Genomic DNA, 25,536 nt, shown 5'->3' with positions numbered 1-25,536 from the left:
AAGTGGGATCTGAGCACTTATTGCTTTGAAGATGGTATGTCCTTTTCCTTGTCTTGTAGTCTTCAATTTTTTTTCCTGAAATTTTGGCAAGTGCAACAGAATGAGAGCATATAGCATTATATGTAGTCTATATGATTGCTGAAAAACATTCACAGATCAGCTGAAAGTCTATTGTGTATTCAAAAAATGAAGACAAAATGACAGCACTCTTTCGCCGCCTACATTTGGTGGTCTTGGGCTGCTTCCCCTGCCCTGGACAGCCGATGGCACTGGGCAGAGGAAGGAGGAAATGAGCACCAGGCTGGTTAGTGTTCCGTTACATTTTATTCCAATCTCATCTCAATTCTCCTCCTATTCTCCTCCCTCCTCCTTAATTCTCTTCCTGATTCTCCTCGATTCTCTAGCCCGCTCTTACAACAAAATCATGAGGGGTTGGGGTAGCAATTACACATAGATGTGGTCATACAATCTACAGATGTAAAGCCCTTCTCTCGGGGGAATCTTCTTCTAGGACAAATTCTCATTCAGCAAGACGACCCGCCTAAGGGTGAAATAACATCCCCATCCCAGGGTGTGTTTCTCCTTTCCTTAGTCCAACAACCCTTTAAACATTCATCTTAATTCTAATTCTTAATAATATTAGTCATTTTGTATAGACACAGTAAGAGATACATTAACCTTATAGGGTGACTCTCCTGGGGACATCTTGTTATAGTTGGCAGACTACAGTGCTCAGGCCAGATTAGTTTTTTCTAACCCTAGCAGGGTCCTAATCCAGTTGTTACTCCTCAGATCATGACAGAATTTGTTCATGACTGTGCTCTTAATTTATAGTTAAGTATTATGGTGCTAGGCTTGGCCCATTTCGATGCCAGGGTAGCTCACAGCTTGCCCTGGGTCCATCCAGTCTCTTGTTAAGACCCTGCTTTTGGGGTGCTAGGAAGTAAGGGAAACTGAGGCTTAAGTGGAGAAAACAGATGCCCAGGAGTGAATATTATTTGGAGTCAATTAACTCCCAAGTTACAAAAGCATAGCATTAAATGTCTTCTAGTGTCTATACAAAAAGGACATTGCTCTAAAATAACTATGCAAAGGACACAAGGAGAAGAGAAAAGCAATATTATACTTACAAATACAAATCCAGTGTCCTAGAAGGATCTGACCTTACAAGTCAACAGAGTCTGATTTGGGGATAAAGGAGATTGACCGTTTGGGGAAGCAGAGCACAGAGAAGAGGTTACAGATAAATACAGAGGAATGGGAGTGCCTCAGGAGCACTGTGATGGGTGTATCCCAATAAACTTAAGCTCCCTGCAGCCAGAGAGAAAGGAAAAACCAATGTTAAGAGTAAAATGTTTAGAGCTATATTCCAACAATCTATTAAAATTCATAATAGGGTTTTATAATATTGTAGAATATGAGATAAATACAAAAATATCAATATTTTTAGTAACTTATCACAAGAACAAAAACCTTAATATCTGAAAACAAATAATTTAAAAAATGTATATCCACATGAACCAACGTGTTAATTTTTTTAAATATAAAGGACCTAATGACAAGAAGCATACAGTTCTGAATGGTAGGATTCACAACTACAAAATTTCTAAAAAGGAGAGATTTAGGAGACAACTTTCTTTATCGAAGAGAAAATAAATTACAAAGCTATGTTATTTGTAACAATGTAGAATGAATACAGAACAGTATAGAAATGAATAGTTAATAGACGAAAATGTTCAGAAACTGATATATGTATTCACTCATAAACAATAAATGTATAAATTTATCTGATCAACAGTAGCACTTCAAAGTAACAGAAAATAAAGAACTATTGAATAATATTTGGGCAAGTGGAAAAAATGTAGGGAAATAAAAGGTGGCTATCCTTATAAAAATCCATGTATAATAATAAACTAGACACCAATTTACACACAACTTTTGAGTACAAACACTCGAAGTTTCTGGAATCTCTACTGAACTAGTTTATAGGAACTCATTTAGAGAAAGCAAACAGACAAATATGCAGAAAAGTCTGCATAAGAATGCTGATGGCTACACTATTTTGAGTAACAAAAAAAAAGAAAACTATTTACAAATATATCACAATTATTTATTTAAAATAGGTAGGACTGAAGAGACAGTACAGGGGTACATGCTTGCCTTGCACGCAGACCCTACTGGTTCCACCCCTTGCGTCGCATATTCCCCTCCAGGAGGCCCCTCCAGTGGTGACCCACACCCTTTCCCCCAAAGGTCTATATGTGCAACATACACGTAGAGTAAGGGGTGCCACTAGTCTACTTTTAAAATCGTTAACAAGATTGATATGCATTGCAGGGAAGAATTTCCTATCAATATCCTATTAGGTTTGAAAAATCAGATTCCATACCTTTATTTTTTTTATTGAAGAAAAAAATTTCAGTGTGTGGAAGCACAGAAAAGTCCAGAAGGACATTAACCATTTTCTCTTTTGTTTCCAATGAATTGATTGTACTTCTTTGCCCAAGATTTTCTTTCTTTTAAATCTCATTATCCATTAGGATTATGGCCTTGAGGTCTTAGATCTAACTTCTCAAATAAGTGGGCATATAGCCTCACCTAGGTGAGTATATATGTTCAGAGAACACTGAACTTACCTTATACATACCTTTTAATTCAAATAATTCATTCTTATTTTATTTATTTATCTATCTATTTATTTATTTATTTGCTTATTTATTTATTTATTTATTTCCCCATGACCTCATCATCCTGGCTCTAAGCTCCATGGAGGGTGGAAGGCACGGACTGCAAATGATTCACCTGAGTCTGGCACAGTGGTTGGGGATTTAAAAAAAGTCACTTAATTTTTTTTTTTTTATTGAATCACCATGAGATACAGTTACAAAGTTTTCATGATTTTCAGTCATACAATGACCAAATACCCATCTCTCCATCGGTACCCATTTTCCACCACCAAGGTTCCCAGTATCCCTCCCTACATCCCCATCCCATCTCACCCCTGCCTCTGTGGCAGGCACCTTCCTTCTTACTCTCCCTCTCTACTTTGGGGCATCATGGTTTGCAATACAGATAGTGAGAGGCCATCATGTTTGGTCCTTAGTCTACTTTCAGCACACACCTCCCATCCCGACCTATTCCTCCAACCATCATTGACTTAGTGGTCCCTTCTCTATTCCAGCTGCCTCCTTCCCCAGCTCATAGGGCAGCCTTCCAAACCCTGGAGTCATCCTCCTGGCCCCTGTCTCCACTGTCCTTGGGTGTCAGTCTCATACTATGTCATTTTGTAGTCCACAAATGAGCGCAGTCATTCAACGTCTGTCCCCCTCTTCCTGACTCATTTCGCTTAGAATAATTCTCCACGTCCACCCACTTGTCAAATTTCATGAAAAAGTCACTTCTTGAGCTCTTGGTACTGTATGACAAATAAGGCCCGGGTGCTTTCTGGGCTCTCGTCGCCCCCTTAGGAAGAGGCTGTTATCGGTTCCCTTCCGAGAGCCAGTGAGACCTGTCCCGGCATGTCCAGGCATGTGAGCTTCCAGGCACGTCCCTTCCCGGTCACGCAACGGTTAGCGGGGCTCCCAAGCCCTTTAAACTCCTCCACCAGCCGGGCCAGGCTGCCCCGGCGGCTGCGATTGGCCGGCGGGGCCCGGAAGGGGGCGTCGCGGGGGCGGGGCGGGCTTCCGGGCGGGCGGGGCGGGCGCTGGTTGGCTGGCGGCGGGCGGAAGTCGGAGGGTCGGTGGTCGGGAGGCGCTGGCTTGCGACTGGGAGGGGGCCGCGGCCGGCCTGCACTGAGGTGGCCCGCCCGGCTCCGGCGCGCAGAACCTTCGGGAGCAGCCCCCCGCCAGGCCGGCCCCTTCCCTCAGGCTCTCTCCGCCCGATTTCGCCGTTATGTGGGAAGCGAATCCGGTGAGTGGCCGGGCGGGGCGGGGCGGGCCGAGGGGCGGGGCCGGGCCCGGCGGAGGGTCCGGGCCGCCGCCCCCCGCCCCCCGCCGCCCCGGCCGCGGCCCCTCCCGCGCCCCCGACCCCGACCCCGACTGCCCGGACGGCCTGGGGCTGGGTGTGTGTGTGTGTGTGTGTGTGTGTGTGTGTGTGTGTGTGTGTGTGTGTGTGTGTGTGTGTGTGTGTGTGTGTGTGTGTGTGTCTGTGTCTGTCTGTGTCTGTGTGTGTCTGTGTGTGTGTCTCTGTGTCTCTGTGTCTCTGTGTGTATCTGTGTCTGTATCTCTCAGTGTGTGTCTTTGTGTGCGTCTGTGTGTGTCTGTGTCTCTGTGTATGTGTGTGTGTGTGTATCTGTATCTGTATCTGTTGTGTCTGTGTGTGGGGAGGGTGGGGTGTGTGTGTGTTAAGAGGGAGAACATCCCATTTCGTTCCCTCCCCCCCTCCGTCCCAGAGTGTGTGTGTGTGTGTGTGTGTGTGTGTGTGTGTCTGTGCGTGTATGGGGGAACACCCCATTTCCTACCTCCCCCTGGTCCCAGGACTGTGTGTGTTTGTGTGTTTGTGTGTCTGTCTGTCTCTGTATGGGGGAGAAACATCCCCTTTCCTCCTCCTCCCCCCGCCCCCCTTGGTCCCAGGAGAGAGAGAATGAGAGAGACAGAGACAGAGAGACAGACAGAGAATAAGAATGAGAACGTGCCGCCTGTCTGTGTGCGGGTGGGGCGGGACCCATCCCCTTCCCTTGGCCCCTCCCCCCTGGTCCCCAGCCCCTTGAAAGGGCAGGGGGCGGGGTGGGGGCGGGAGGGGAGGGTCGGTTCTAAGCTTCCAGAGGAGGTTCTTAGGCGCCCCCACGCCCCGCCCACCCCTCACGCCACGCCCTGACCATGCCCCCACACAACGCCCTGCTCACGCCCCGCCCCCACACAATGCCCCGCCCACTCCTGCCCCACACCACACCCCGCCCCCACACCCCGCCCCGCCCACTCCTGCCCCCACGCCCCGCCCCCACGCCCTGAGCTGGACCCTGGAACGTTTCTTCTGCCAGCCCTGGGGTCTGTCTCCGAGTCTCTCCTCCGGTGGTGTTCTGTCTGCCTCTCTTCCTGTCTCCTCCACTTCAGACCTCTCCCCCTCTCCCCCTCTCTGTGGTCCGCAGCCCCTCCCCGAGCCGACTCTTGCCCACCCTGTCGAGCTGCACCTCGTGGTCACACGGCCTCGTGTCCGCCGAGTTTCCCAGCCCGCGGGGTGCCCGGGGCCGCGGCAGCAGCACAGCCGCTTACTCTGACTTACATTGCCCGGGGTCCAGACTTTTTCATTCCTTTGCGGTAATTGATACCCACCCCCTGCCCCCCTGGGTATTTAATTCCAGAAATGTCAGGCAGCTCTTCACTTAGACCCCGTCTTCTTTGAAGTGTTTATTTGCCCCGCGGGAGCCAGTCTGTTGACCTGATTCGTTGGTTGTCCATTGAGATCCAACCCCAGTCCATCACTTAACAGTGGTCAGTTAATACGATTTTTCTTTTTCTTTTGTTGGGTTTTGGGGTCACACCAGGCTGAGCTCAGGGCTTTCCCCTGACTTTGTATTAAGGGGTCACCCCTGGTGGTAGTTGTGGGATCCAACTAGGGTCCGCTGCATGTGGGAAAGTGTTCTATTCCGGTACTATCTCTCCAGCACTAATACGATTTTAAAAGGTAAAGGCCTACAATTTTTTTTTAAGTATAGAGGAAATCAATTTGATTTTATAAAAAAGATAATTTTGAATTATGAGAATGTGCTCTCATATAGTTTCACCTTCTGTCAAGTCTTTTATCATTGTATGTATTTTTCCTTAAATTATAAGTTATAATTTAAAATTTTAATTATAAATTTATAAAATATTAAATTTTATTCAATTTCTCCTTGGCAAACCCTTCAGTCATTCTCAGGTGGAAAAAAGGACAAAGTCTTGGTACCAATCGGAAATCTTGTTCTGAAGTCATATGTGTGTTCTAGATCCATATGGGTAGGGATATTTGTTTTTTCACTATCCTCAGACTAGAGAACATAGCCTGGCACATAGTGGCACTCAGTAGTTGTGTATTAAATTAGCAACAGTGATTGTATCAATAATGGAATCATTCATTCTTCCTCCCCCATTACTTGGAATCAGAATTTGCAATCCAAGCATTTGTATATTTGTGAGGATTTTAAGGGCATTCCTGAGTGCTTCATATTTGGTTGGTGATATCATTGTCCTAATTCTCTTTTTTTGTAAGTAATTTTCAGTTTTCTCTAAATTCACCCTGGTAATTTTGTCTGATTTCAGTAGAGCCAACCAACTTAATACATAGGAGCACACAAAAATGATAGTGACAGGGATTTCATCTCTAAGTCCACATTCTTCTGATCCTGCATTCTCCACCCCAAGATGTACTAGAGCTGCAGTATTTTCTTATCGATAGTGCGTCTCTTCCCGAGAACATGAATGCTATCTGTATACCTGTTTGGTCTTTAAAAATTGCATCAATGTTGTGTGTGTGAGTTTCTCTAGTTAGCTACCAGTTTATTTTAATAGAAGAGACTTATGGAATGAAAATCAAGTTTAATGTTACCCTATGGCAAATACCACTGAAAAGACTTTTTATAAAACTATACACAGTGCATCCTGAAGATATGATATTTGTATTGACCGCCTTTTAAAAAAATCCCCCTATACCATTCATTTCCATTGGATGAGACAATAACTTCTCAGTGAAGGACGGCCATTGTGAACTGCTTTGATTAAAACCTTCTCCCTAATTTCCCCCTGTGTATTTTTGGAGGCTTTCTTGACCTTGCTAATCCACTTCTAATCTGTAGATAAGCCTCTTTATCACACATACCTTCTATGTGATAATGTGTTTGAAAGCACTGCCCAAGGCCTTGATAATACTCCTGGCCTCTTTCAGATGGAAAGTTTCCATGCCATGATCTGAGGATAGAAAAAAGCCTTGCGGTAGTTTCCTTTGGGATTTGGGGGGGGGGGGAATCCCCAACAAGATAACTACAGATCTATAAGTGACTTGATCACTACATACACAATTTTACTCTATTTTTCATTGATAGTCATGAGCTCAGTTTGGATTCTGCTTAAGCCTTTTGTGACGAAGTGTAAGCAGAGGTCTCTGGAAGGCCGCTGCCAAGGCGGGCACCTGGTGTTCAGAGGTGCGTGTTGGGCAGTCTCCAACAACGTGGGCAGAAGCCCCTTGGCTATCCATGGCCCCAAGTTTAAGAAAGTGGCAGAGTGTGTAGCAAGAAGGTATTCCTTGGGCCTGCAGACTGCCTTCTCTGTCTCTTTTTCTTTGTCGAGGTTCTTTTAGCTGCCATGGAAGTAACTCTGACTGTATTACATATAATGGAGTTTCAGTGTCTCTGTCACCCCAGTGAGAGAAACTGAACAAAGCGACCAATATCTGAGACTCCAGTGATAAGACCTTACCTGCAGTGTCAACACCCTCCCCTTCCCCAACTCCACTGACACTCGAGCTATTCAAACCAGGTGATGAGAGGTTTTAGGACGGTAGGAGGATTTCCACAGGACAGACAGGTGGGTGGGCAGCAGAGTGATGGTGATTCTTATGCCCCCCTTCTGCTGTTGGGGGGGAGCCGTGCTAGTGTGTGTGCATGGCTGTGATGCTTTACCTGCTAAGCCCCATTTTCATCTTTAAAAACACTTGAAGTTTCTGGAATATTCAGAGTTGCTCTAAATTCCTTCAGTGGCCTGTCACGCATCTTGATGGAATAGCTCACATACTTTCTGTCATTTGTCCTCACTTCTCTGCAACTCCAGTCCCACTTTCACACCTCTTACTACAGGGTCACTAAGGACTTGGAATCACCACAAGCCTCTTGTGCCTTTTTGTAGCACCCATGTTGTCCTGATAGTTTCTTTCTCTCTCCCTCTCCCTCTCCCTCTCCCTCTCCCTCTCCCTCTCCCTCTCCCTCTCCCTCTCCCTCTCCCTCTCCCTCCCTCTCTCCCTCTCTCCCTCTCCCTCCCCCTCCCTCTCCCTCTCCCTCCCCCTCCCTCTCCCTCTCTCCCTTCCTCTGTGTCTCTCTTTGTATTGTTGTGCCCAAGTTTCAGATCCCCAATTGCGGAGAGACCCAGTTCCACACACGATCACATGATAATGCGAAAGCAACGGAACTTTTTCTTTTTTCCTTTTTTGGGTCACACCCAGTGATGCTCAGGGGTTACTCCTGGCTCTGCACTCAGGAATCACTCCTGCCGGTGCTCAGGGGACCACATGGGATGCTGGGAATTGAACTCAGGTCGGCCGCATGCAAGGTAAACGCCCTCCCCACTGTGCTATCGCTCCAGGCCCCCAAAGCAAAGGAACTTCATTACTAGCCCGAGCCAGCGCTGGCCCGAGCTAGGATCCAAGTCGCATCTACCGCAGTGGAGTCTGACAAGGACCCCGACTCCAAATCACAAGCAGTTTCTATAGGGTTCAGAGTTAAGAAGCAATTTATAGACGGGTCTATTTTTATTTTATTTTTTTTTATTTTTATTTTTTTAAATTTATTTTATTGAATCACCAAGTGGAAAGTTACAAAGTTCTCAGGCTTATATCTCAGTTACACAATGCTCAAACACCCATCCCTTCACCAGTGCCCATATTCCACCACCAATAAAAACAAAAACAAAAGCAAAAACAAAACAAACAAACAAAAAACAGTATACATCCCATCCCTCACCCCCCAACCCACCCCGTAGGTGAGTGATAATTTCACTTCCTTTTCTCTGTACCTGGATTACATTCCAGATTTCAACACGTAACTCACTATTGTTGTTAGAGTTTCAAAACAGACTCACTATTTTTGTTGGAATTTATCCCCTAAGAATACAGCTCTATTAACAGGGAAATATTTGATAATAAGTTTCCCACTGATGAGAATGAAGAGATTTACAATTTCTGTATTATAGTAATTAAGTCCGCGAAGATTTAAGTTTGAAAATGAATCATTTCCCTTCCTGGAACAGCATGTAGCCAAAGTTAGTTCACAGTCTCCATACATGGGTGCAAGCACTTGCTGGAACCCCAATTCCTAAAGCTGTCTCTGGTTCCCGCTCGTTCCACATCCACCGGCTCTGCAGAGGCATGGGCACCCGGGCCGAAAACCCGGCCGGCCGGAGCCGAGCACCGGCCCAGACGGGTCTATTTTTAGCATCGGCCCTGTGACAACAGTGGTCAGCAGTTAGACAATGGTTAGTAACCATTTCTAAGGAGGGTGCAGTGACCCCCCCATGACCGGCCAGACCCAACTGCCCAATTCCTTATCTTGGCAAATGACTCAACTGGGAGTCTACCAGAAACTGCAAGTCCCTCTCTGGGGAAAGAGAAACTGAGGCCTGGTTGGGACATGTTAACTGCAGCCTGTCCTGGCTTCTGTGGAGCCTGCTTCTGGGCCTCACAGTATTTTCCTGGAACTGTGCTGATTTGGGTTTCTTCCTGTTATTTGTCTGGAGTCATAATCTTGGCTTAAGAGTGCTGTATTTTTCTACCTCAACCTTATTTTTTTAACTTTTCTTCTCTCGCCACATCCCTCCTTGCTGAAATCCTGAGTCGGAGATATGACTATCCTTGTGAATATTGCTGCCAAGTGCTTGGTTTTGGTTTCCCGAGGTGGGTGGTGGGTAGTTAAGATGATTATCATTCAGACAAGTCAAAGGTAGTATGTCTAAATCAAGCCCATTTGATCACTGACTCATGATTTCACTGAAATCATAAGCGCATATTGAATTAGTGGCTATTCTGCCTAAAAAAACATCCTAGACCCTGGGAAGGGAGGTTATAATCATGGACCCAGTCAGTCTGCACCCTCGGTGCCTCGCAGTACCATTTGGGGGAAAAGTGGTACTCGAGGGCATCTGGAGGACAAGGAAGGCTTCTTGCAGTCATCTGCATTTGAGCCGCATGTTTAGGCTGTAGAAGTATTCTTAGGAGAAAGTCCAAGGAAACCAGAAGACCAGGCACCACGGATGTGAATGAGAACAGTGCATGCGGTTTGGATGAAGGAGGGGAGTAGGTCACATCAGGAAAATCTCAGTGGGAGCATCTTTGGAGAAGAACGGAGGAGTTACAGTGGGCAGTGGCTGATGTCTTGTAGCAACTCTGCTTAAGCAGTGATCTTTATGTGCATAACCCAAGGCCCTGGGGCAGGAAGTGGTGGGGCATGTTTCTAAAACTGAGAGTGCAGTGCGGCCCGAGAAATAGTGTCATAAACACAGGTGCTCCGAAGATCCACAACAGTCAGATGCATAGTTTGCTATCTCTGTGCCATTCTTTCTCATTGTTCTCATGAGGCATTAGGCTAAGCGTAGTGTTGGGACAGGAGCTGGAGAGACAGCAGAAGGCCTTGAGCACATGCTTTAAGTGCAGCCGTTCATTCCTTGGCCACCAAGGGGCCCTCAGAGCACAGAGCCAGGAGTAACTCCTAAGCCCCTGGGTGTGGCCCAGGACAAACAACAACAACAAAAGATAAGGTGGTGGCTAGATAAAGGCTGCCCAGACATAGGTTAACTGAAGTCACCATGAGATAGGAATGAATCAGTATCCTCATTTTGTTGTTTTGGGAGCCAAACCCAGTGGTACTCAGAGCTTAGTCCTGGGTCTGTACTCAGGATCACTCCTGGCAGAGTTTGGGGGGCCGTATGGGGTGCCAGAGATTGAACTTGGATCAGCTTCATGCAAGGCAAGTATCTTATCTGCTGTACTATGTCTCTCTACCCTTTTTTTTTTTTTTTAAAGAAATGATGGTAAAGTTCAAATATGGTGAACTCTCTGAGGACAAAACTAAGTTTTATTATTTTTTTTCTTTTTCCTTATTCCGTTTTACTTCCCAGTTTTTTTTCCCTGAACCACTGATCACAAAGAATAAATGCTAATAAAATTTCTCAGAATTTTTCTTTGAACACGGTTCTCAAAAAGCCAAGTTTTTCAATGCAGAACTGCCTGACTCCTGAGCAGTTAGTTAAATTTAAGATCTGGGATTCAGCGATTAAAAGGACCAGTGAAGAAGGGTTTCCTAAGCTGCAGGAAGAAAACCTAATCTTTATGTGCTCGTCCCCCCCAAGTCACATGGTTTTAGAGTTGTTTCCCCAGCATCATACCACCTGAGTAGGGGGAGAGAGATGGCAGGACCCTCTTAGGACTGACCCGGCAGTGTGAGACTTGGGAAGAGTCTGAATGTTTTCCGTATCAGGGAGGAAAACCCTGTTGGAGCTCCAGGCTGGGTAGAAGACTTTTACTAACTGCATGAGTTGAGGATTGCCTCTTTGTTCTTGGTCTCTTTTCTGGTTTTACCAACAGAGAAAGTTGATCTGGAGCTTGGCATTTCAATGGTGAAAGGTTTTCAGTGGTGAAAGTTTAATTTTCACTTCAGTACCACCGTATTTGCTGAACAAGAGCTGACAGGGAGTACTCAACACTGACCAAGCATACGGAGGTTTTACGGTGAGTTTGCTCACTGTAAGCGTAGTTGATACACTTATAATATTAAATAACTGTAGTCCTGGATGTTTCCAATTAGCCTGGATGTTTGGAGGATAAGAGTAAATGAATTCTTAATTATTCTTTGATTACTTCAGTCTCTGGAAGTTTGTTAACTTGGAAGACAATCAGGATTTTTGTGACAACCATTTTCTATTTCAGCTTTGCACAGTGTATGTGAAAATTTTATATTTCCATGGAGGGAGAAAAGAAATCCTGTGGATTGCTTCCTAATTCTTTTTTTGTTTGTTTGTTTTTTAGCTTTTTGGGGTCACACCCGACAATGCACAGGGGTTACTCCTGGCTCTTCACTCAGGAATTACTCCTGGCGGTGCTCAGGGGACCCTATGGGATGCTGGGAATCGAACCCAGGTCCGCCGTGTGCAAGGCAAAGGCCCTACCTGCTGTGCTATCACTCCAGCCCCACTTCCTAATTCTTGAGGACCGTGTTTGGAGAATGTTGAGAAAGTAGGAAGAACCACCGCCTGAGGAACCCTAAAACATGACAGGCTGAAGACAATGAATAAAGATTGAGAATTTGTGGCCAAATCTGCACGGCAAGATTCAGAGTATGATTTCAAGGAGATTGAGAAAAGAATAATCCGGGATAGAGTGAAATGGGTAGAGTATTACTGATAGATCAAGTAAGATGAGGGTTGTCACAAATGCATGCAGGGTCTAGTCACAGGAAGCTCCGTGGCAGGCCTGCCAGGCGTTGTTCACGTGTTGGCTTAGTTGGTTTTGCCAGTTAGTGAGGATGATGGACGCATTGGGCCAGAGGCTAGAAAAGCTAATAACTTGGAAGTCATTTTTAGAGTCCACGGAAAGTAAAGATATAAAGAGTTGTACCTCACATTCTAGTATACATATACTGCGGTGTTCGGTCTTTTTGATTTTGTTTTGTTTTTAATAAATTGAAGGCCTGTTGCCACTGTACCTGGAGGAAGTTTGTGTGTTAGGTTTTCCCAGAAGCCTGTGCTCGTGCCATGTCTCGTCACTGTGTTAGCAGCATGTTCCTCTTTCCACTAAGGCCTGCCCTTTGTGTTTTTAGACAGTGCTGTTAAATGTTAATAGTGTTTTGTAAACATAACTGTTATATAAACTTGGCAATTTAAAGTGGCGTGTGCCTCACTTGATGGTGACTTTTGCTTGAATGCGCTAGTCTGGAACAAAACACAGTGTGTCTTAAGTATCCTGGTAGACCATGTGTAGACCATGACTTAGCCAGGCACCAGAGTATATGAAATGGGAAAGTACTCAATCCAAAAATCACTGTATCACTGTATCACTGTCATCCCGTTGTTCATCAGTTTACTCGAGTGGTTACCAGTAACATCTCCATTCATCTCAGCCCTGAGATTTTAGCAGCCTCTCCTTACTTTTTTCCCCAACGATTGGAGGCTCTTTTCAGGGTCAGGGGAATGAGACCTGTTATTGGCATATCGCTACTGAGAGTATCCCCCCCGCACGGAAGAGCCTGGCAAGCTCCCTGTGGTGTATTTGATATGCCAATCCAAAATAAGATAGAAAAAGTGAAAAGGGGAACAAAAGACAGATAGAGCAAAATTAAAACCTCATTTATAGCAAGATGTTAAACCTCAGCCAGTAATAATCAATGATAAATACTCTAAACATCTCAATTAAAAGGCATTATCGACTGGATTAATGAGCAAGACCTTAGAACAAGTCTTAGAATAAATCTTTATAGCAAACACACTTTGTGTTTAAAGGCAAAATAGAATAAAGCGAATTGGAAGGAATAAACAGTACTGACACTTTTAATGAAGAGAAGATTAGAGGTAATTAGTATTAAGATAGATCTTGATAACATCAGGGGTAAAGAATGCCATTGCCTAATGATAAATCAGCTAATAACTAACATTGATGCACCTAATAGGTTCATCATACACGAGGCAAAACTAATAGCTTCCAGGAGAAATAGATCAACCTTATTACATTGAATCTTTTTCACTTTTTCTAAAAAATAAGCTACTGTGAGATGCATAGTTACAAAGTTGTTTATGATTGGGTTTCAGTCATAAAATGTTCCAGCACCTGTCCCCTCACTGGTTTATATTTCCCACCATCTGTGTCCCCAGTTTCCTTCCCTTCCTTCCCCACCCCTCCCTTTAGGCATTTTGGTTTGCAGTACAGGTATTGGAAGGTTGTCATGTATATCCCTATACCTACTTTCAGCACTCAGTTCCTGTCCAGAGTGACCATTTCCAATTATCATTGTCATAGTGGTCCCTTCTCCGTCCAAACTGCACTCTTCCTCCCCACTTTTGGCAAGCTGCCAACTGTGAACCAGTCCTCCTGGCCCTTGTTTCTGCTGTTCTTGTCTCCTAATGTTTTTTTCTTTTAATAGATGTTGGGTATTTTAATACAACAGTAACTAATAGCACTGTAGCACTGTTATCCCATTGTTCATCGATTTGCTCGAGGGGGCACCAGTAACATCTCCATTGTGAGACTTGTTACTGTTTTTGGCATATCTTTTGAATATACCACGGGGAGCTTGCCAGGCTCTGTCATGCATGTGGGATACTCTCGGTAGCTTGCCAGGCTCTCCGAGAGGGATGGAGGAATTGAATCTGGGTTGGCTGTGTGCAAGGCAAACGTCCTACCCGCTGTGCTATTGCTACAGTCTAATATGCTAGATTAAATGAACAATGGTAGAAAAGACTTGATCAGTGTTGACCGGCTGCTTTGTCCTAGCTGACATTTATATACCATTGCACCCAATGGCAAAATATACTTTCCTAACCTCATTCATTCCCAGTCCGTAGTTCAACCACAGGTATCTTCACTGCAAACACTTTTACCACATAATCCTTAGGGATTATGGTCATAGGGCAGTTTTGCTGTAAAAGAAAAGAATTGTTTGGCTGTAAGAAAACTTTTAATTGTATTTAGGTTTGTTTGGCTTCATTTTCTCATTGATGAAAGAAGAAACCAACTTTGTGCAAACTGATAAATGTAATCTTGTATATGTTGTATTCTGACTTCTAGGAAGATCACCAACACACTACAGTGTATAATATATGAATTAGCAAGAGCTTTCATAGATAAATGATAGTTACATTCAGTAAAATAAGTGTGTGTTATTATCATAAATCTGCTCATAAATGAGAAATATCTTTAATTTTATTAATTTTTTCATGTTTCAGTATAGTCTTAGCATAACTCTTTTTCTTTCTCCCTTTCTTTCTCTTTCTCTTTCTTCCTTTCTTCCTTCCTTCCTTCCTTCCTTCCTTCCTTCCTTCCTTCCTTCCTTCCTTCCTTTCTTTCTTTCTCTCTCTCTTTCTTTCTTTCTTTCTTTTTTTATCTCTCTCTTTCTTCCTTCTTTTCTTTCCTCTCATTGATTTTTGGCCAGTTAGCTATATGGTGAAAATATCATGAAACACACACACAAAATTTTTTTTTTTCTGACTACACAGAGAATGGTTCATGAGAGTTCATCCTTCTGGGCTATATAAACCCAGAAACCACCAGCTGAAAAGAATCCACGTAATACAAGGTCTGCTGTATGATCAAAATGGATATAAATTAGAAATCAGTAGCAAGAAAGATCTGTAGAGTTCTTAAGTATGTTATAAATAATACTTCAAGATAAAATATTGATAGCAAGTTAAGACAAAATAAAAAGTGAGAACACTTTCTGGCATGCTGCTAAAATAGTACTGAGAAATTTATAACTTTCTATCTAAATTTATATAAATTGATATGTCAGTGTCTTGTGTTGGAAATGAAATGTCACAAATCAATAACCACTGCTTCCTCTTAAGAAGCTAGAAAAACAACAAATTAGGTTTAATCAGGAGCAAGAACATGAAAGAGTGGAAATCACTGAAAGTGAAAAACAGCTAAACCAAAATTGGTGTTTTGGGAGCATCCATGCAATCAGTAACCTCTGGTAAAGCATGTGAAGAGAAAGAAAATATAAATTTCTATTGCTGAGAACAATATGGGGTATATCATAATTCTATAAACATTAAAAAAAGGAAAAGTGGTAAATAGTAAAATGTTAGCCGATATAGATTAAATGGATACATATTTTTTTAAGATACAAACTAATAAAGTTCCTCAAGAAGAAATAAAACAAATAGTCCAAATCTATTAAAGGACTCCTAAGGAACTCCAAGTGTGTAGGAAAAATATCTACCCATAAGGAAAGCTATTTTCTTTTATCTAAATCACAAAGATGATTTTAATAAAATCATACAGGCTCACATGATTACCTGTTAAATTATACTATACATTTAAGGAAGGAATGCCAGCAATTCTGTGTAAACTTGCAGACAATTGAAGAGAAGCTATTCAGTAACTCATTTTATGAAGTTGTCCATAAGTTGGTGCCAGAATCATTCCAGTTCAAGAAAATTTACTGACCAATATCTTTAATGAGCACAGATGTAAAAATTCTAAATAAAATCTTAGCAAATTGAATTGAATAATATAGATTAATGTGTTGTAACTGAATGACTTATCAGCAAGTGCAAAGTTGGTTTTATATTTTTATAGCTATCAAATAATCACTATATAAAAATGGAATGAAAAACATAACGTCAGTTTATGTGGGGAAAGTATTTGACAGAATCTAGTGTTTATTACTGATTTTTATAAATCAGTTTATTAGTAAATCAGTTTATTAGTTCATTACTGATTTTTATAAAAAACACTCAGCAATATGAACAGAAGGTAACTTGCTCATTTTCATGACGAGTGTGTGGAAATGGGTCATTGCAGTACCCTGGGCTTCTAAAACCTTGTATGCTCCCAAGAAAGGAACAGTGTTCGCGTGAGTGTCCTTGCCCGGCTCCATGGGACTGGAGTGATCGGGATGGTTCATCCAATGCAGATATTTTGCCATCGAGCCACTCCACAGCAGTGTGTCCACAGAGTGGAGCAGTGATGACCCACTTTTCCTCTGCAGGTCTGCAGTTGCAGGAATGGGTCAGTTACACAAGTGCTATATGCCTGCACGCAGGACTCCCCAAATAAACACCGGCCACAGGCTCACAGGAATCCCGTAGATGACTACAGTGTGTCTGGTGTCACATACGGTTGCTGCAGGAATGAAGTGTGTTCCCTGCCCCCTCACATGGAAGGAGACACGTGGGCCACTTCTGGACTTCACCCCGTGTGCTTATCTCCTGTGCTTATTTCAGTCTGTGCATCTTTATTTTTGGAAATTATAACTATGAGCAGAACAACTTTGGAGTCCTTTGTGCCCGAGGATGATCTCAGGGACCCCTGACGTGAAGGACTTCTACATCAACACTAATCATCTAACTGTCACTGTCACTGTCATCCTGTTGCTCTGCTCATTGATTTGCTCGAGCGGGCACTGGTAACGTCTCTCGTTGTGGGGCTTGTTACTGTTTTTTGGCATATCAGATACGCCACAGGGAGCTTGCCAGGCTCTGCTGTGTGGGCGAGATACTCTCGGTAGCTTGCCAGGCTCCCCAAGAGGGGCAGAGTAATCGAACCCGGGTCGGCCGCTTGCAAGGTGAATGCCCTACCATTGTGCTATTGCTCCAGCCCAATCATCTAACATCAGACTTAATAATACTTTCCCCCTCAGATCAGAGTGAATAATAAGAATCACACTATTCGTTCAGTGTTATACTGAAGAATGTAACAGTGCAATAAAGCAAGAAAAAAGTATAACAAATATCTATTTGCTAGACAAAGAAGTGCAAATTTCTTGCTATGTTGTCTGTATGGAAAGTGTGATGATTTGGTAGATAGGGCTAGATAGGATGTTTCTATAGATAATATAGTGACATGTTTATGGGCCACTATAGAAAATTTGATGGAATGTCCAAAAATCTAAACTGATAAATGAGTTTAGGAAGGTTGTTGGATACAGGATTCATCTACCAAAATCAAGATGTCTTTACATACTAGCAACGTATAGTCAGAAATGGAAATTTAAAATGCTATTCCAATGTAAAGAATATTAAGAATACAAAATATGTAGGTCTTTTACTAAATTATGTACAAGATATATACCTGAGAATTATTAAAATATAACTGAATTTTAAAAATACCTACATAACTCAAAACATACCTCATTCATTGGTTAGTACACGTAATATTATTAAACATACCTGTTCTCACCAGATAAATTTCTGTATAATCCAGCCAAAATTGAAAAGACCAAGACTAGTCATGCAATTCTGAAAAGTGACAGATTTGGAGAGCTGATACTACTTGATTAGCGATTAAGTATGAAATGACAAGCAAAGAGAAAGTCTAGAAATAGACCCACAGACATAGGCAGCTGATTTTAAAACATAGATATAGGATTCAGCAGAGAAAATGTATCAATAAATCATGCTGAAATTTTAATGAATCACATGTACCGTATTTTTTTAAAAAAAACTAAAAGTGGATCATAGGCCTAAATGCAATCACCAATACTAGAAACACCAAGAAGAAAAGTTGGAGAAATACCTTTGCAGCATTGATTAGACAAAGGTTTCTTAGATAAACTTCCAGAACCATGATCTATAAATTAATAAACTGGACTTTATCAAAATTAAAAATGTTTGATGTGCAAAACATATTGTTGGGTTGATGATAAATTAAACCAAGACTGGAGAAAAAAAAGTTTTTGTGAAAGATGTGTAAATAATAGAGTGACTTTGTAATAGTGAAAATGAAAAACAGCTCAGGTCTTCAGTCTATCAGTGATTAACTGGATATATTGATACAATTTAGAATATGCTCAGCTGTCAAAAGAAATGAACTCTCCTTATAGAATGGATTTCAAGCAGTCCTGCTGATCAAAAGAAGCCAGACAGCAGAGAGAACATTCTGAAAGACTCCATAAAAACCTATGTTTAAGAAAGGATAGGACTGGATAGCTAGCATAGTACCAGGTTAAGGTATTTATCTTACATGAGGCTGACCCTGATTTAATCCCAAACAGCACACGTGGTCCCTTCAGAACCATCTGATGTGATCCCTACATATAGAATCAGGAATGAGTCCTCAGCACCGCTGCTGTGGCCCAGAAAAAGCTGAAAAAAAATTGTTTAGAACAATGAATTTGAAGTAGGGAAAGAATAGTGGTTTCCTGAAGGCAGGAGAAAAGCATCAGAATATGAGGGTGATATATCATCAATTTGATTCTGGCAGTTAGTTTCATGAGTATTCATAGATATTTTGCTTGTCAGAACTTCCCAAATTAGACACTTTAAATACATATAATTGATGTCAATTTCACCTTTTACAAAGTTTTAAAAGAAGCCTACTATTGCATATAAAGCCCAGAAAATGAAAAATTGTAAGGTCTTCGTGCTGTTTGGTACGAGGTAAAATCATAACTGATTTAAAATGTAAGCACACTACCCCTGGCCGAGAAGAACAGGGGTACTTGATCTGATTTCTTTATCCTGATATCAGGATATTTATATTTATATATCATATTATATTTATATTTATTCTGAAATATTTATATTTATCCTGAAATAAGGATTATACTTTATCCTGATTTCGTGTGTGTGCAATATGTGTTCATTTCTTTCAAGTAATTTATTCATAATTAGGTTAAAACACAGGTTTTTCTTTTTGTTCACTGTCCAGGCATGAATCCGTGGCTGTTTTCTGGAGAATCCTTTACTTCTGAAGTGTCTTTTCCACACAGCTGCTGTCCTTTCTCATTTGGATGCGGGACTGCCTGCCTTCCCCTGCTACTGCAGTGCCTGGGGTCGGTCACATACCTGTGGTGCTTGCACTCTTGGTGGTGTGGTGCTCCCTGGATGTTGACACCTGGTTCCGGTGTTCACACACTTGTCCACGGTGCAGCCACACACACTTTAATTGTGATGCTTGCACCTGTGCCTATGGGGAGTTGCATCCTGCAGTTGTGGTGCTTGCCAGGGTTACCCGCTCTATCTGTGGTACTCGTGCAGCTGGCTGCAGTACCCTGTTGGTGCCGGGGACCCAAGGCAAGAGAGTCCCTGGATCCAGGCTCTGTGCCTGTGGGCGGTACCCGGAACTGATCCCCTGACCTTCTGCCAGTAAGGCAGGTGCTTCTACTCTGGACCCATTTCTTGGGCCCAGTCTGTTAATTCTAAAACAGTTTCATCAGAAACTCCAGACAGGCAACATCTTCCCAGTAGCAGTCATTCGCCTCCCTCCCGCTCCCTGCCAGCCCTTGGCAGTCGTTCATACGGTCTGTGCCACTCTAGACTGGCCTTTTCTGGAGATGTCAGTGGAATCCTATCATTTTGGCCTCTGGGAGTTAGGGAGGTAGTACAGGGGTAAAGGTGTTTGTTTTGATCCTACCAAGCCCAGTTGGAATTCCTGGCAAGATATATGATCCCCTGAGCACTGCCATTGGGTCATTCTTGCACACGGAGCCAGGAAGAGTAGTATTTAAATGTATTAAAATTAATAAGTCTCGGGGGCTGGAGAGATAGCACAGCGGGTAGGGCATTTGCTTTGCATGCAGCCAACCTGAGTTCGATTCCCAGCATCCCATATGGTCACCCAAGCACTGCCAAGAGTAATTCCTGAGTGCAGAGCCAGGAGGAACCCCTGTGCATCGCCGGGCATGACCCAAAAAGCAAACAAAATTAATAGGTCTATAGTTTCTCTTCATCTTCCAGAATGTTAACTATTGTCTGTCTTTTCTTTCCTTAATTATGAACATCCAAGTAAGTACAAAGTGGTAGCTCATTGATTTAGAATCCCTGATGATTAATGGTACTACCTTCTCACGTGCTTATTGGCCATTATGTACTCTCTCTGGGGCAGTGTTTATTCAAAATCTTTTGCCCATTTTTCCTCCGTTAAATTGAGTGTCTGGAGATCTTTATGTACTCTGGATGTGACTTGGAGTTACCATCTCCGGTTTAGTAGATTGTCTTGTCACTCTCTTAAAGGATCATTAACACAGAAGTTGATTTTATTGCACTTCATCTGTTTTCTCCTTTGCTGCTTGTACTGCTGGTGTCAGATATAAGAAACTGCTATTTCCTCCAAGGCCTCAAAGGGTTAGTCCTTTGTTTTCTTCTAAGACTTTTATGTACTTTATAGCTGGGGCTCTTCTATTTAGTATTATAATCCGGTTTTGTTTATTTTTTGGGTGTACTATAATGGAGGGGATTCAGCTGTATTCTTCTACATTGGTCCCATACCATTTATTCAAAAAGATCGTTCTTTCTTCCTCCAAATGGTCTTGTCATATTTGTTGGAATTCAACTGTCACTGTCATCTTGTTGCTCATCGATTTGCTCAAGCAGGCACCAGTGATGTTTCCATTGTGAGACTTGTTGTTACTGTTTTTGGCATATTGAATATGCCACAGGTAGCTTGCCAGGCTCTGCCGTGCAGGCAGAGGTATACTCTCGGTAGCTTGCCGGGCTGTCCAAGAGGGGCGGAGGAATCGAACCCAGGCCGGCTACATGCAAGGCAAACACCCTGCTGCTGTGCTGTCGATCCTCAGTTGACTGTAAATAGAATTTCTGGGCTGTAAATTTAATTTCTGGGTTAATTTCTGCACTCTGAGTTCTATTTCACTGACCTATAAAATGTTTACCCTCAACGGCCGTTCAACCCTTTCTTCTCTACTGGATTTTGTACTGTGTTTTGACATCAGGGAAGGTAAATTCTCCAACTTTATTTTCTCAAAATTACTTGACAATTCTGAGTTCTCCAACATAGATTTTTGGTAGGGATTTTATTGAATTTGATCAGTTTGGGAGGTATTGCCATCTTAAAAAATTAAGTCTAGAGGTCAGAGATATAGGACAACAGGTGAGACACTTGCCTTGCATGTGGCCAACATGGATTCCATCTCCTATACTACATATGACGCCCTGAGCACAGCCACATATTACACCCCCCACCCCTGCAAATAGTTTTAAGTCTGTGCAGGAACATGGGATTTTAAAAGTTTATTTATTTTTTTTTTAGTTTCAGTAGTGTTTTGAAATTTGCAGTCTTGCAAATATTACACATCTTTTGTTAGACCTCAGTATTCTGTTACTTTTGGTGTTATTGTAAATTCAGTTGTTTCCTTCTCCTTCCTGTAGTTTGTTTCTGCTGTGCTGGGGGCTCAGACCTGTGCGTTCCCCTGGAGATCTCTCCGGCCCGCGGAGAGACAACAGTGGAAAGCGCTCCTAATTAGGTGGATTCTGTGAGGGTCCCGATCTGAAATAAGACTAGTGAGGTTAGTAAACAGGGGGCCCAAGACGACACATGCCGATCAAGGGCAACTTTATTAACTGCCACACTGGCTTTATACTTTTCTTAGTAGGGGGTTGGTACATAAGTTGTCAATCATCAGGGAAGTGTCTTCTCAGACCAAATAAGGAAAGGTTCGGGGTGTATTAGGTGGGCTTACAACATTCTTCAAGAGTAGATTGAGAAATAGTGGGGAGGGGAAGGCAAGGGTCTATCTGGCAGGAGCATCTGGCAGGAGGAATGCACAAGGTAGAGGAAGGTATTCTACTTAATGGGGGGCTTAATGGCGTCTCTTAGTTAACTGCCCTGGGCTACTTTTACCTCTTGAGTTTGGCTATATCCTTTGTCACAAGGGCACCTTTGCCTCAGGTCAAGCAAAGCTGGTAATGGAATTTTCCGGTTTGTCCAGGGTAAAGGTTTTGGGGTCCTCTTTTGTTCAGGGTCCTGAGCAGTCCCCAACATCTCCCCCCTTTTTCTATAATAATAATGAGCGAGTGGGTGGAGTGCCTGTCTTAGGTTACTTGGTGGGCTCCCAGTTCTGGACATGGCAGTGACCAAAAAAGGTTAGAAAAAATGTGTGCACGACTCTAGGTGGTGCCATGTTCGCACCCAGATACTGGCACCAAGCTATCCCCGTCTTAGGCATTTCCACAGCCGGGAACAGAGTGAGCAGGGGCGGTATGCCAGGTGCTCAGGTGCTCAAACTCTGCAAAGCTCAGGGGCTGAAGTGTGGGCTTTTCCAAGCTATCCAGCCCTTCGGGGTCGTGTTGGGAGAGCTGCTGATAGTGGACCTGTACTGAACGTTTGGTTGCCTCATCAACCTGGTTCTTAATGAAATTTGTGAGCCGGCGGAATGCCCATGGGCCAAAGGAAACTAGCAGTAAGAACCCAATGAAGGGTCCAAGGAGGCTAGGCAACAGGGTCAAGAGCCAGGGTGAGGTGGAGAACCAATTTTTATACCAAGATTCCTCCTGGTCTCTCAATCTTTTCCTTTCCTCTAAGCTTTCTTCCACTCATCTAATGCTATGCTTAACTAGCCCAAGCTTATCTATAAAGAAACAGCATTCCTCCTAAAGAGCGGCACACACTCCCCCCTCTCTCAAAAAGGCCAGGTCAGGGCCGTGACTGTTAAGGTGGATGACCTCAGCCAGAGAGCCAACAGTGTCAGTTAGGTAGTTAAGGCCCTGTTTAAGTTCGAGGACATCAGCCTCCACAGCAAGGGACAGTTGGTGGAAGTTTTCCTGAGAGGAGACAAGGGAGTAGATGCCCGTATCGGCGCCTGGAGCACCCAGACTGAGAAGGAGGGCAAAGGTGATGGCAGTAACAGGCTCACGGCGGTGGCGCAGGAGAAAGGAAGAAGAGGAGAAGAGCAGGGCATCGGCAGGGCGAACTGTGAGGCGTGGCAAAAGCAGAACCAAAATGCAGTAATCGCTATGTGCCAGGAAGGCAGATGTAACAATGTGAAGAGTCAGGCCAGAGGAACAGGCGAAGTAGGTATCAGCAGGGGCCACGACGTAGGAAGGATAGAGGGTGGCATTAACGCGGAGGGAGGAATTGGATATAACAAGAGTCTGGTTGCAAACGGGTACTAAATCATACGGGGGGAGCATATTGGGCCCCAATAGGCAAAGTCCGGATCCCACCACATGTCCCAAAGTCAATCGGTGCGTGGGCCCCACTTCCCAGCGGAGTTCGTTGGCGTCAGAGACGTTCAATGGAGAGCCGAGGACAGCAATGCCTTCGTAGAATGGCGGTTGAGAGGAGTAGCAGATCCAGCATTGGTCATAGGCGGGGTCGGTGATGGCGGCAGCAGAGGCGTTGACCATATCCAGGATGAGCTGAGAAGAGGGTGCTGGACCCGCAGGCAGAGTAGGACGGAAGAAGGATGTGGGTGGCGGGGACCCGGAGGGCGCCGGTGGGTAGGGACGGAGGGCAGGGGGGCGAAGATGGTGAAGGGCGTTGTTGGGGCCCATGGAAATAGGGCGTGAGGAGGAGGCGGTTTTAAGAAGGCGAAGGGAGAAGGTGAAGCCTTTATCGTAGCCGATATAGGCGAAGACCCCAGGACAAAGTATTGGACCAGGGATGCCGTTAGCCAGCAGAAGTGAATTGGATGGTGAGGAAATTACACGCACGGTTGCAATCGATAGAGGTCGTGCCGGGGTGCTCGTCGGACCGTGATAAAGTCCCAGGGGGAGGAAGGTTTCCTATAGGTGTCACCCGTGGTCTCGCAGCCCCAGGTGGCACAAAAAAAATCGGGGCGATTGCCACAAGTGCGGGCAAGAGAGGGGTCATGTTGCAGCCTATGGCGGCCGCCAGGGCAAACGTAGATGGGGTCGGAGAGAAGTTTCTGGCGGTGGCAGCGGGCGGAGCAGCCAGAAATGACGCTATGGCCAGGGACGGCTTTGGGTGCGTGGCCGCCAGCGTAATCAGGGAGAGACCAGAAACTGCTGGGCATTGGGAGGGCGCAGAGGTCAACCCAGAGCTCGGGCCAGGGTGTAGTGGGAGACAATGTGGAAGTGGAGTTGACAACATCGCCCGCTTCATTAAGGACTTGCCAAGTAAAATTAAAAATCTGGGAGGAAACAGGGGAGGTACCCCAAAAAAAGGAGGGGGGCTAAAAATCAGAAGGAGATGGGGAAAGGGGAGATAAGGGGGCAGGGGAGGTGGAAGCATGAGCCCCGTCATGGTGGACAGGAGAGTCGGGCGGCACGGCGTCCTGGGCAGGGTCAGCGAGGTCTCGAACCGCAGCAGTCAGGTCGGCAGGACCTTGTGGGTTGTGGAGTCTGGGTCAGTACCAGGAGGGTGAAGTTTACTCCAGATGAAGCCATAGCAGGACCAGGAGTACATTAGTAGGTGTCATCTGTTAAAATATAAGCATAGACTTTTCCTCCTACAAGGAGGTTTCCCACTATTTCTTTTTTGTGTGTTCTAATGCAAATATAAGAATCAATTGTTTCCCAAGCCCTTTCTCATTCACAAAGTTGCAAGAACCAGATACTTGGAAGAGTCAAAAAACTGGATTAGCCAGTCTTATCTGCTGGGCAAAAGTGTGATTAGAATTCACTGTTGAGGAGGGTCTGCATTTTCCAGTCTGACTGGGGCAGAGCTGGGAATGCTTGTGGGGGGGGGGGGGATCCAGGGAAATCTTTAAAAACTCTCACTCCTTATGACCCTGAGCTAAGTAGCTTAAAAAAATTTTTTTTTTTTTTTTTGTTATCTCGAATAAAATAAAACACTGGTAGGACAAGTTTTGCAACCAATTTTAGAACTCCAAAAAACTCATGTTTTAACTAAACCATTACTCTTCGAACCTGTTTTTACTACAATTATTTCAGCTCACATTCTAATAATCCAATGCAGATGTATAAGTACATTGACACAACAGCATAAGACCTTTAAACCATCAATTTTCATGAAACATGAGTAAATCTTCTTTGGCTTAAGTTCAACAGTTTTTGTACCTTAGTTCAAATCATGAGCTTTCTAACTTTATCAATTCCACAATACAAGCATGCTGTCAAACACAGAAAGAGCCCTTCGGGTATTCATATATATATATATATTTTTTTAACCAAATTATGATAATAGCATAGAAAAAAAATTTTGACTATCAAATGTCTATGGAAACACAAGTAACTTTGTTTATTTTGAGGGTTTCTGTACCTCTGTTGTTTGAAAAACAGCTAAATTCCTCATTAAAATTAGCAGAGGCTTATAAGATAAACCTTGCACTCTGAATTCCCAATTCACTTTTAGATTTCTGGCTCTAGTTCTGTAGCTGTTTCTAGATAGTACAGATACTGGAATTCAAAAGAATTTCAACTGGTAATAACTATTAATGTTCTTCCAATAAGAATTTTAGACTAAAAATTTCAATTTCGTTGTAGGCGCCAC

General features: G+C 43.7%; 1 protein-coding gene across 10 annotated transcripts in view; it reads left to right on the top strand.

Annotated features, from left to right (window-relative positions):
- Positions 1-3,701: 3,701 nt before the first annotated feature.
- The window catches only part of PARP11 (poly(ADP-ribose) polymerase family member 11), a 60,082-nt gene continuing 38,247 nt past the window's right edge, over positions 3,702-25,536 (top strand). For 8 of the 10 annotated variants that reach the window (XM_055142401.1, XM_055142400.1, XM_055142404.1 and 5 more), the window contains exon 1: positions 3,702-3,909. In XM_055142401.1, the coding sequence (XP_054998376.1) occupies positions 3,892-3,909 (18 nt within the window). In that variant the 5' untranslated portion in view covers positions 3,702-3,891. Of the gene's footprint in view, positions 3,910-11,259; positions 11,404-19,035; positions 19,160-25,536 lie in introns of all 10 variants that reach the window. The other 2 variants (XM_055142405.1, XM_055142407.1) reach the window with 2 other exon arrangements.

This window comes from Sorex araneus, chromosome 6, assembly GCF_027595985.1.
Source record: "Sorex araneus isolate mSorAra2 chromosome 6, mSorAra2.pri, whole genome shotgun sequence".
Lineage (NCBI taxonomy): Eukaryota > Metazoa > Chordata > Mammalia > Eulipotyphla > Soricidae > Sorex > Sorex araneus.
This window is presented reverse-complemented; position numbering and strand designations above follow the sequence as displayed.